Genomic DNA, 12,529 nt, shown 5'->3' with positions numbered 1-12,529 from the left:
AGGCGGATGGAAGGTTAGGGTTAGGGTATAGGGACCTCAAAAAAACACGTTCACTAGGAAACTCCATTCACAGTTCAAAAATTCCACCTTACTGTGGACATGCATGCTTGAGATTTTTTCTTTTGAAATCATTTGTAGTTTTGGAGATATTTAACTTTAAGCGCCCCATTCATTGTCGATGCGGCAATGGACATTTAAAGGCAGGCTTACAACTACATACTTACGCCTAGTAACCTCATTCATACTTTAAAATTTTCATCTTACTCTGGACATGTTTGCCTGAAAAGGAATCTTTGAAATGTTGCATAGTTTTAGAATTGTACTCCTTTAAAAGTTCAGAGATTTAGAATGGAGGCGGATGGAAGGTTTTGGGACCTCAAAAAAACACTTTCACCTAGAAACTCCATTCACAGTTCAAAAATTCCCGCTTACTGTGGACATGCATCCTTGAGATGTTTTACCTTGTAAAGATTTGTAGTTTTTGAAATATTTAACTTTAAGCGCCTAATGTATTGTCAATGGCAATGGATATTTAAAGGGAAAAGGGTACAAAGATTTGAAGGCTAAGTTAACAGAACAAGTCAGAACCTCTGTGGTGCAGTGGTTTAGATACAGGACCTGCAACCAGAAGGTTACCGGTTCAAATCCAATCAGGACAGGTTTCCAACAAATACCTGACTCTTGCACCTTTATCTGATCTTTCACTGAAAAGCGTGTAAGAAACCATAGAAAGTATGTACCATGATGGAGCAGTGGTTAAGATTCAGGCCTTACACACTGAAGGTCCTGAGTTCAAATCTCGCAAGGACATCTTTCTAACTTTTACCTGGGGCTTTTACCTTTATATAATCTTTCAGACAAATTCCACGCAAGTCAACAGAACATGTAAGGACCTCTGTGGTGCAGTGGTTTAGATACAGGACTTGCAACCAGAAGATTCCTGGTTCTAATCCAACTGGCACACTTTTTTTTTCTTTCCCAAGACTCAAGACCCAAAAGAGTCTTGAGTCGAACCAATTACTCCCGCGGAGACATCAAATTTCTCTTTTGGGCCTTGAGTCCCAAGACTCAAGGCCCAAAAGAGAAATTTGATGTCTCCGCGGGAGTAATTGGTTCGACTCAAGACCCAAAAGAAGGTGAGCTGACTGTAATGATTCAAAATGTCATATATAGAATAGAAACCCCATTCAAACTTTAAAATGTTCATCTTACTGTGGACATGTTTGCCTGGAAGGGAATCTTTGAAATGTTTAATAGTTTTCGAATTGTACTCCTTTAAAAGTTCAGAGATTTAGAATGGAGGCGGATGGAAGGTTAGGGTTAGGGTATAGGGACCTCAAAAAAACACGTTCACTAGGAAACTCCATTCACAGTTCAAAAATTCCACCTTACTGTGGACATGCATGCTTGAGATTTTTTCTTTTGAAATCATTTGTAGTTTTGGAGATATTTAACTTTAAGCGCCCCATTCATTGTCGATGCGGCAATGGACATTTAAAGGCAGGCTTACAACTACATACTTACGCCTAGTAACCTCATTCATACTTTAAAATGTTCATCTTACTCTGGACATGTTTGCCTGAAAAGGAATCTTTGAAATGTTGCATAGTTTTAGAATTGTACTCCTTTAAAAGTTCAGAGATTTAGAATGGAGGCGGATGGAAGGTTTTGGGACCTCAAAAAAACACTTTCACCTAGAAACTCCATTCACAGTTCAAAAATTCCCGCTTACTGTGGACATGCATCCTTGAGATGTTTTACCTTGTAAAGATTTGTAGTTTTTGAAATATTTAACTTTAAGCGCCTAATGCATTGTCAATGGCAATGGATATTTAAAGGGAAAAGGGTACAAAGTTTTCAAGGCTAAGTTAACAGAACAAGTCAGAACCTCTGTGGTGCAGTGGTTTAGATACAGGACCTGCAACCAGAAGGTTACCGGTTCAAATCCAATCAGGACAGGTTTCCAACAAATACCTGACTCTTGCACCTTTATCTGATCTTTCACTGAACAGCGTGTAAGAAACCATAGAAAGTATGTACCATGATGGAGCAGTGGTTAAGATTCAGGCCTTACACACTGAAGGTCCTGAGTTCAAATCTCGCAAGGACATCTTTCTAACTTTTACCTGGGGCTTTTACCTTTATATAATCTTTCAGACAAATTCCACGCAAGTCAACAGAACATGTAAGGATCTCTGTGGTGCAGTGGTTTAGATACAGGACTTGCAACCAGAAGATTCCTGGTTCTAATCCAACTGGCACACTTTTTTTTTCTTTCCCAAGACTCAAGACCCAAAAGAGTCTTGAGTCGAACCAATTACTCCCGCGGAGACATCAAATTTCTCTTTTGGGCCTTGAGTCCCAAGACTCAAGGCCCAAAAGAGAAATTTGATGTCTCCGCGGGAGTAATTGGTTCGACTCAAGACCCAAAAGAAGGTGAACTGACTGTAATGATTCAAAATGTCATATATAGAATAGAAACCCCATTCAAACTTTAAAATGTTCATCTTACTGTGGACATGTTTGCCTGGAAGGGAATCTTTGAAATGTTTAATAGTTTTCGAATTGTACTCCTTTAAAAGTTCAGAGATTTATAATGGAGGTCGATGGACGAATTTGGGACCTCAAAAAAACACTTTCACCTAGAAACTCCATTCACAGTTCAAAAATTCCACCTTACTGTGGACATGCATGCTTGACATTTTTTCTTTTGAAATCATTTGTAGTTTTGGAGATATTTAACTTTAAGCGCCCCATTCATTGTCGATGCGGCAATGGAAATTTAAAGGCAGGCTTACAACTACATACTTACGCCTAGTAACCTCATTCATACTTTAAAATGTTCATCTTACTCTGGACATGTTTGCCTGAAAAGGAATCTTTGAAATGTTGCATAGTTTTAGAATTGTACTCCTTTAAAAGTTCAGAGATTTAGAATGGAGGCGGATGGAAGGTTAGGGTTAGGGTATAGGGACCTCAAAAAAACACGTTCACCAGGAAACTCCATTCACAGTTCAAAAATTCCACCTTACTGTGGACATGCATGCTTGAGATTTTTTCTTTTGAAATCATTTGTAGTTTTGGAGATATTTAACTTGAAGCGCCCCATTCATTGTCGATGCGGCAATGGACATTTAAAGGCAGGCTTACAACTACATACTTACGCCTAGTAACCTCATTCATACTTCAAAATGTTTATCTTACTCTGGACATGTTTGCCTGAAAAGGAATCTTTGAAATGTTTAATAGTTTTAGAATTGTACTCCTTTAAAAGTTCAGAGATTTAGAATGGAGGTCGATGGACGAATTTGGGACCTCAAAAAAACACTTTCACCTAGAAACTCCATTCACAGTTCAAAAATTCCACCTTACTGTGGACATGGTAAAGATTCCTTTTCAGGCAAACATGTCCACAGTAAGATGAACATTTTAAAGTATGAACGACGTTACTAGTAGTAGCAGTAAGTATGTAGGATTAGTAGCCTGTACTCGTTTCCCTTTAAATGTCCATTGCCGCATCGACAATGCATTGGGCGCTTAAAGTTAAATATCTCCCAAACTACAAATGATTTCTAAGGAAAAATCTCAAGCATGCATGTCCACAGTAAGGTGGAGCACAAATTATGTGAAAGGAGTTTCTATGCTCTCAGAGCCCCTTTTATGCCAGGTTAGTACAGGTGATGGCCCAGACGCTAAGATTTGAGTTAAAAATGTTCGTTTTAAAAATGTATATATATTTCAAAGATATGCACACATTTTCACGATTTTTCAAAAATAGCAGATCTACAAGCTCATAGCGTGGCACTCGGTACCCACCGTAGAGGCAGGAACTAAATCTCCATGAATTCAAGGCTTCATGGAGTGTGTAATTGATAGAAAATAGGTATTTTTTGGGTGAACTATTTTGTTAAATCTCTTGTTCAGGGACACTTCCACACATACCTGAGGCCTGGGATCGAACTTGGAATGTATGGCTTACCAGGCAGGCTCTCTAACCATTCAGCTATGACCACATTTTCAGTAGAGACTCTAAGGCAGTTCTACTCTAACAGTAAAGGGGTTTCAGGGGAAACCAGCAAAATGAGGAATAATATAATAAAAGACTGTCTTGCTAATAAAGCTTCACGTCTCTCATTTTTTTACAATGTATTTGATATTACCTTTATATGATTTAATAAATTGTGCATTTCATCCTCTCTATATTGTCCAGCAACCTTTATGATAAAGTGCTGGAATTCGATCCCATGATCTTGTGTTTTGAAGTCAAGAGCTCTTCAGACTGAGCTATGGATAGAGCAGCCGCATAACATAATCATCAGGGATCTATACTAGGGTCTTTTCTGTTTTCTGTTGTTGTGGGGAAAGCTTTCGCTGAGAAATAGCCGATTGACAAGCTCACGTGTTGTCGTGAGCTTGTCGATCGGCTATTTTCAGCGAAAGCTTTCCCCACAATAGCATGGATGCTGGGGTTTAAGGGGTTAACTACAGTTACTTCATCCACCACTGGACCACCGGTGTTCACTCTCCATTCCGACATCTCACCACTCCGACTAGTGGCTTCCGCGTGCGGTTAGGGTTAGGTATAGGGTTCGTCAACGTCGGAAAGGCGACATGTCGGAAAGGAGAAATGCACCCTGGACCACCACAGTCACAAAACTAGAGGGAGCGTAAACAACAATCTGGTAACACCCACCCATAAAACAAACATGGGCAAATTCTCCTTCTATAGCACTGCCACCAAGGAATGGAATAGTCTAACCCCATCCCTCAAAAAATGCAGTTCGCTGGGATCATTCAAAACAGCCCTAAAAACTCATCTTTCTGGAGGCCTAAAGAGGAGCTAGTACCAGTTTCCCTGTAGACAGACGACCCCCCCCCCTCCCCTTTCTTTGTACATACTTTTTATTTTATTTTCTAATGTTTTTTTTTGTATATATTTTATTATTTTCTCATGCCTTTTTTGTACATAATGGTATATTTTTTTCCCTCTGTACTCTTATGTTGATTTTTGAACTGTTTGGTTGCTACTATATATGTCTATGAAATTAATTCAAGGACCCCAACGGAAACAAGCCCGCAAGGACTTTTTTGGCCGGACCTTTTAGACAAAAGCATTATAAATGTAACTGTGTTGTTTTACATTCTTTTGCCTAATAAAAATTTCAATCAATCAATCAATCAATCCATCCACAATGAACAAGAAACGGAGCAAAAGAAAGACACACTGCACACAATGCTTAACTTCTTTACAGCAGCAATTTCAAAATTTATTGAGACTGATTGGTTTTTGCAAATAATAGTCAAGCAAATTTTTTTTCCCACTAAACATGAAGTTAGAAAGAGGCTTGGGCTTGGGCTTTGAGGGCCACGGCAGCCCCAACATCAAAACAGGAGGCTCATGGTTGAATGTAAAAATGTCTTGAAGTGATCAGTACTACCAAAACTGAAAAGAATCTGCACAAGAGCACTTTAATCTGCCCGGAAACAAAACAGGTGTAAAAACAGGACAGTTTTTTTTTCCTTTCTTCTTTTTTTTTGGGGGGGGATTATTTAACATATTTTTGTTACAAACACAGGTTTATGATCATCATCATCAATATAAAGTCAGTATCATACTGAACAATATTATTCCCAACAAAAAAATAAAAATAAACAAACAAACAAACAAAAACAAGTTTCAAGTGTGGCCCCTTTGCAAACGAAAGACATCCCCTCCGAAACTTGAGAGATAAAATAAATAATATATAATAGTAATATAAATTCAATATATATGAAGGTATACACACGTCACTCTTAAGTAGAAGAACAGAATCTAAAATAAAAAAGAGCCAATTTTTGAAATATAATATAGATATACCCATATCTATGGCTTCATGATTTTGCACATGTGAATCAAGCTATACAGGCTAAATCAGGATTGCAATTTCTTTTTTTTCTTCTTTTTTTTTTGTACATTTCTAAGAATACCCATAATTCATCTGCAATAGAGCAAACAGTTCCAGTTTTGCATCACGCGGAATGAGACAGCTGTGTGCAGTTGCCGAGAAGACGCCGCTTTGGTATGACAAAATGAATAACAGGCATGCAGTGTTAAGAGCACGGAATCAAGGACGACAAAGGGTTAAGCCCGGTTCATACTTTAACCCATTGAATCCGGGAACGCATATTTTTGAAAAATCATAAAAGTTTGCGTCTTTGAATATATATATTTTTAAAGCGAATATTTGTAAAATATGTTGTTCCAGGGATGCCCAGAAGCAAAGATTTGAGTTACAGTCGCTTTAGAAAATATATACTCAAAGATTTGCACAACTTTTCACGATTTTTCAAAAATAGCAGATCTACAAGATCATAGCGCGGCACTCGGTGCCGCGCTATGAGCTTGTATATCTGCTATTTTTGAATAGCCAAAGAAATCTAAAATGACAGAGATGTGTTCCCGGATTGAACGGGTTAAGCGCAATACATACTTCCTCTCCGACGAGGTGACATAAACTACAAAATTGACATCATTCCGAACTTCGGATTGGGACGGTCTCAGAACATTTCCCTCGGAAACCGCGACGCGTACTTCCAGATGCCCTGACTCAACCGAACTGTAGTTCGGTTGAAAGCCGCCTTTCCGTCTAACCAGATTTTCCGACCATCGGAAAAGGAGAATGTATTGTGCCTTTTTTACTCGCACGCCGAAAATAGCAGACCTACAAGCTCACAAGCTCGTGGGTCAGCTATTTTTCCCCGACGCGCGATGCCGGAAAATTGGGCTTTATTATCAACACGCAATGCACGGAAATAAAACTAAAAAAAGTAAGACACTCGATCTGATTTGTCTCTCTCCAAAGAACAACAGTCTTTTTTTTTCTTTGAATGATTTGCACCTTTTAATAATCGGATCGGTTAAAATCTTCATTATATTTAAATCCATCGATTACAATTCATTTCCCTTATCTCAGCAGACTCACTCAGGAACGCGCACACACACACACACACACACACACACACACACATACATTACGCACACAGGTGAAATGTCATTGAGGCACATATTGAGGGGGGTTGGTGGCAGACATTTTCCTGAAAGTACAGCCCGGTTATGAGGAAGATTAAAACGATACAGTACAGGCCATGAAAAAACACAAGCACAGGGCTGGGGGACTCATACATATACATACGCATACATCCATCTCTCAATGCTCACAACAGCACCGCAGGGGGGGGCTAAGAAACTCCTTCCAAAGCCACCATTAAAAAAACAGATTTATTATACTTAAGTCGTACGACCGTGTCCCTGGGCCGAAAATGGCCAATCTGGCTATTTTATTTTTTGGCCATATGAACACTGTCGTGCGATCTACGATGGGAGGATAAATTAGGCGTTAACATTCAAAAAAGATCCTACCTATGGTCTTTCCACAAAATAATCTGATAGATGGGTCCAAAAACTAAAATCGAAACACAATAAATATATATACGATTTAAATAAAGATAAGTTTACCGAGAAAAAACGAACGAAAGAAAGAAAAAAAAGCAGTCGCAAATCACATTTGTGTGCGGCCGCCCAGTGGGGGTTGATGGGAAGTGCAGTCCACGGCTCTCATAACTCCGAGGCCTAATGTTTTTGCAACCTCCACCGAACCGACACAGCAGAACGTTTCCCAGAGGATCTGCTGCAGTACACACACACACACACGCACATGCACACGTACACGTACACGCACACGCACACGCACACACACACACACGCACACACACACACACACACACACACACACACACACACACACACACACACACACACACACACACACTCTCCTTTGCACTGGAGTCAAGCAAATATAGGGTGAAACATCCCCAGCAGCTGGTGGCTAGAAATAACGTAAACACGTTCAACACCGACTGGACACGCGCTCTCTACCATCGGAGAGGATACAGGGCAACTAAACATTGTTGGCACTCAATCATTTTCAATAATAATTTGGAAAATGGTCTTTCATTACATTACATTACTTCCAAATTCCTTTGCCAATTTAACATTAAGGTGCCCACAACGTTTAGGCGCCCACTCTATCCGTTACCGTCGGAGATACTAGTGATTATCATTATCTGAAGGTGTGGTTTAAATACTGGGGGTGGAACTCGACTTGATACAGTAAAATCAGTGTTAATGTAACTCGGACGAGTGTGCAAAAAGGAACCAAATGTAAGGGTCCATTTCATACAAGAGTGTACAGACCGTTAATAATAAACAGAAAAATACGGTTCCATCTGTACACTCGTTTAAGTTACATTAAAAGGTAGGGTAAGTGATATGTTCTGGTTAAAACAAAGTGTTTTTGTTATAAAGTTAAAGCTCTTTGACAGTAATCATTGCAATAGTGTTTCAGTACAAGGGAGTATCCCAGTCTTTCCAGCTCTTAAATAAACAGAAAAAAAGGTTTTCAGGTGGGTTGCCAATTTCAGCCAATCAGGAGAGAGTATTCATTAATCAGCTTTGATTTGGCAGTGTTCCAGTTCCAATTTTGTCTGCTCACTTCCAATTTCACTTGTTAATCCTGTATGAGTTCTCTCTCCTGATTAGATAAAATTGGTATCCCGACCTGAATATAAAATATCTGTGTATTAAAGAGCTGGAGAGACATGGAGACCCCCTGTTACTGAACAAACACTCTATAGCAATGATTACTATCAGAATATAGAGCTATTTGACACTTATTTCAACAAAAAATAAGTCACTTACCCTACATTTAACACTAGATTTTGCAGTGCAGATTTCCTGCAAGGCGTTACACAGTAGAACCTTTCAAAGCCTCCAGAACAAACAAACAAACAAAAGCAAGCAAACAGACAAAAACAAACAGGCTTAAATGCATCATAAACTATCCAATCCTTTCTCACAGCCCTTCATATACATAATAATAATAATAATAATAATACCATAACATGTGCACTTTTCAAATGGTGACAAATAGTGACAGGTTCGAAAAATAAAAACAACTGAACAACAAAACAAACAAAACCATTAATAATCACGATAATAAAAATCCAAAAGCACCTGCACACGCACTGTTGAAACACAAAAGCACTTTTTATGTATACAAGATACTAGATTGTTTTTTGGTTTTTGATATCAATCAATTTAGTGTACATTAGTGAATGCAAAAAGCATGTGTGGAATATATGCGTCAGTCAAAAATATCCAAACAGATACGTTTTGACTGTGGATTTAGCTTCCCTCGGTAGAAAAAAAGCAAACGCGACAGGAAAAAAAGCATAAAACTGGCACGATAAAAGTTTTGAGAAAAGCGCCATGGCTTACTGTCCACCACAAGGCAAAGTATAAAAGCTCTTCCTTCTTATACAAGATATAAAATATCAAAAAAAGTACACACAATAAAGCTTAGCATCCAGCACTTAATAGCAATAATAATAATAATAATAATAATAATAATTAATAATAATAACATCAACAACAGTAATCATTGTACTTAACAATACGTGTCCTCTACCTCACTTGAATTGTCAAATATTTTGGAAATAATCTTAAGAAATCAATAATAAACCTTTAACATTCACTGGACACGCATCCATTCTTACACAAAAAACACACACACACACACACACACACACACACACACACACACACACCGTTAAGCTTAATTCAGGCTCTGTCGCACAAGGGTGTGGCTTGCCGAAAAGAAGCGATCCACAAGCAAAACGACGTGTCGCAGCGCGACATGTTGTTTTGCTTGTGGATCGGTTCTTTTCGGCAAGCAACACCATAGCACTACGGAGTACAAATTAAAGCTTTGCACAGCCATCCTTTTTTTCTTCAACTGACAGACGAAAAAAGAGGTGGGACCGATTTTCATAACCAGGAGTCACAAGAGAAGCTTCTCAATAAATAGTTGTTCAACAAAGCAAATTAATAATTACACACTCCACTAACGATCAAAAAAGCCGGATGGTCTCTCAAAGCAACGTTTTGATCCTCTTTTTTGTTTTTTGTCCATGTTTACAAAATTTTGTGAAAAGAAAGATACATTATTACGGTCAAATAAAATGTAACAATTTCTGATTGTGAAACACATAAAATAAAAAACAAAACAGAAAGAATAGTGGCTCCTCCGATTCGAGAAACTTTCCCTTACAAAAAAAAGATTGTGAGGTTGAGAGAGAAAGAGAGAGATAGAGAGAGAGAGAGAGGGAAAGAGAGAAAGCGAGAAAGAGAGTTAATAGTGTGGGGTCCTGTTATGTGTGTGTGTGCGTGTGTGTGTGCGTGTGTGTGCTTAGTTGATATGCTAACAGGGAAGTTGAGGTTGATGTCCGCTATGTAATCAGACAATGCGGAGAATCCTGCATAGCACTCAAAAGTTATACATCTCCCCCTTTTCTCTCTCTCTCTCTCACTCTCTCTCATACACGCATGAAACTGTATATATACATCTGTCAAATCTCCAGTAGTTCTCATAACAAGTTCATAGAAATCTGTCTGTGGTAAACTTAAGGTGAAAGATTTAAGGACTCCACTGAAAGGCATAGGCTATATATATATATAAACCGCAAACTGCACAAGGAATCACACTGATTTTTCCTCTATTGTGATAACAGTCAAGCGGACATAAAGTATATATCCTTAAAGGTAGGCGCGGTCACCGAGTTGTTTAGGAAAGAAAAAAGAAAAAGGAAAAAATCCGGTCCAAAATGTAAACCATGGATTCAGGGTCATTGACTGGAGTCTAGTTGTCGTTAAAGTGCAAGTCTGTGGCAGTTGGACTCTGCATGGACAATGTCCCGTCGGTATCCCGTCCGCCCTCTGACACATGCAGCGTTGCAATAGATAAAAAGACTTTCCCTTAAAAACCGAGAGGCGAAGAGACGACGCTCTCTTCATAAACGCCGGGGCTGCAAAGGCATCAATACGCCCCCTCCTGGCCAATCCCCCCCCCCCCCCCCTCCCCTCCACACACACACTGACAACAACGATATTATATAGTTTCCATGGCAATTGTGACGGCAAAGCGCACAGAGTGGCGTTTTTTTCTTAGCATTGTGCCAGCAGGTCCTTGGCAGAGTCCTCTTCATTCCCCCCATTGTGACATTATAGTATAAAAACTACAGGAACTCTGGCATCACCTCCCCCCCCCCCCCCCCACGCGGAAAACAAAAACACAACTCAAACACACACAAAAAAAACACTGCATCAGAAGTAAAGGAGGTATAAGCAGGAGGAAAAAAAGCCTTTCGCTTTCGAGCCGTCTTTCTCTTCCCACTGTCGGTCACATCACCGAGATCACGGCTGACCAGGGAAAATCCTGTGTGTGAGTGTGTGTGTGCATGAACGTACTGTACTGTATGTGCATAGGAGCGTGTCCCTCCATAATGGTTTTGTATATCATTGTCGCGCAGCATCACCCTCTGCACCGTTACCCATCCAAGAGGAAAGGCCTGCCCGCCGTGTGTGGGGGGGGGCAACGCATCGCTAAAGACTGGCAGAGAAACACTTTCTGCCCATGACGGGTAGGACGATCATCATCAGAGATCCTCAATCAAGCGGAGGAGGTTTTTTCCGGGCCCCACGTGTGTGTGTGGGGACGGGGTCATGGTGGCGAGGGGGGGGGGGTATCCCCCCGCGTGTTGACGAGAGAGAGCCCCCCCCCCCGCCCGGTGGCGGATCCTAGGAGATCCACGTGAAGTCCTTCTCGTTCTCGCCGTTCTGCTGCTGCTCGCCCTCCGGCCCCCCCGCCGACGAGTCGCTCTCCTCCTTCTCATTGTCCAGCGCGGCCGCCGCCGTGGCCGCCGTCGTCTCCCCCTCCCCCTCCCCCTCCATCATCCCCGAGTCCTTCCACTTCCCCTCTCCTCCTCCCCCTCCCCCTCCCCCCTCCTCCTCCCCCTCCCCCATCATCATGTCTCCGCCCTCCCCCTCCTCCGTCATCATCTCCTCCTCGCCCTCGGCGTCCCCGTCGCACTCGGCCTGGTCGTGGTCGTCGTGGTGGAAGCGGTGGTGGAGGTGGTGGTGGTGGTGGTGGTGGTGGTCCCCGGGGTACATCTCCTCCTCCGTGGGGGAGATGTCGCCGCCCGCCTCGCTGCCGTTGTGGTCCAGCAGGGCGGCCATGCCCCGCCCCGAGCAGTCGGCGCAGACGCCGTGGCGCCGCGAGCCGTGCTTGATGCCCACGCTGGCCGCCGACATGAAGACGCGGCTGCAGACCTTGCAGACGTACTTCTTGTCCTTGCTGTGGACCTGTTAGGGACGGAAACACACACACACACACACACACGGCGTTAAAGATCCAGTGCAATGACATTTTTGGGTCATTTTATTTTGAAGTTTCGGTCACGGTAGAACCTCACTCACATGGTGCGCAGTGTTATTGTTTGTAAGGGAGAGAAAGAGACGGCCACTGTGCAGAATGTTTGTTACCAAGTTGCTTATTTATTTTTTTTGTTCAAGGTTTTTTTTATTTTATATTTTTACATACAGGTCAGTAATAAAAGGCATACAAAAACAATGAATGTATGTTACCCCTCCCAC

At 41.2% G+C, this 12,529-nt stretch overlaps 2 protein-coding genes across 2 annotated transcripts in view; both read right to left on the bottom strand.

Annotated features, from left to right (window-relative positions):
* Nucleotides 1–12,529, bottom strand: part of uckl1b (uridine-cytidine kinase 1-like 1b) — a 476,626-nt gene that overhangs the window by 277,545 nt on the left and 186,552 nt on the right. The gene's annotated exons all lie outside the window — the stretch shown is intronic.
* zbtb46 (zinc finger and BTB domain containing 46) overlaps nt 11,675–12,529 on the bottom strand; it is a gene marked incomplete at its 3' end in the record, with an annotated part of 50,733 nt that continues 49,878 nt past the window's right edge. Inside the window, exon 5 of the mRNA XM_084069953.1 lies at nt 11,675–12,238. Within this exon, the coding sequence (XP_083926079.1) occupies nt 11,675–12,238 (564 nt within the window). The remainder of the gene's footprint in view (nt 12,239–12,529) is intronic.

This window comes from Gymnoscopelus microlampas (genome assembly GCF_963454915.1).
Source record: "Gymnoscopelus microlampas genome assembly, chromosome: 10".
In the NCBI taxonomy this organism is placed as follows: domain Eukaryota; kingdom Metazoa; phylum Chordata; class Actinopteri; order Myctophiformes; family Myctophidae; genus Gymnoscopelus; species Gymnoscopelus microlampas.
The sequence above is the reverse complement of the archived record's forward strand: the minus strand, read 5'-3'. Positions and strand labels throughout refer to the sequence as shown.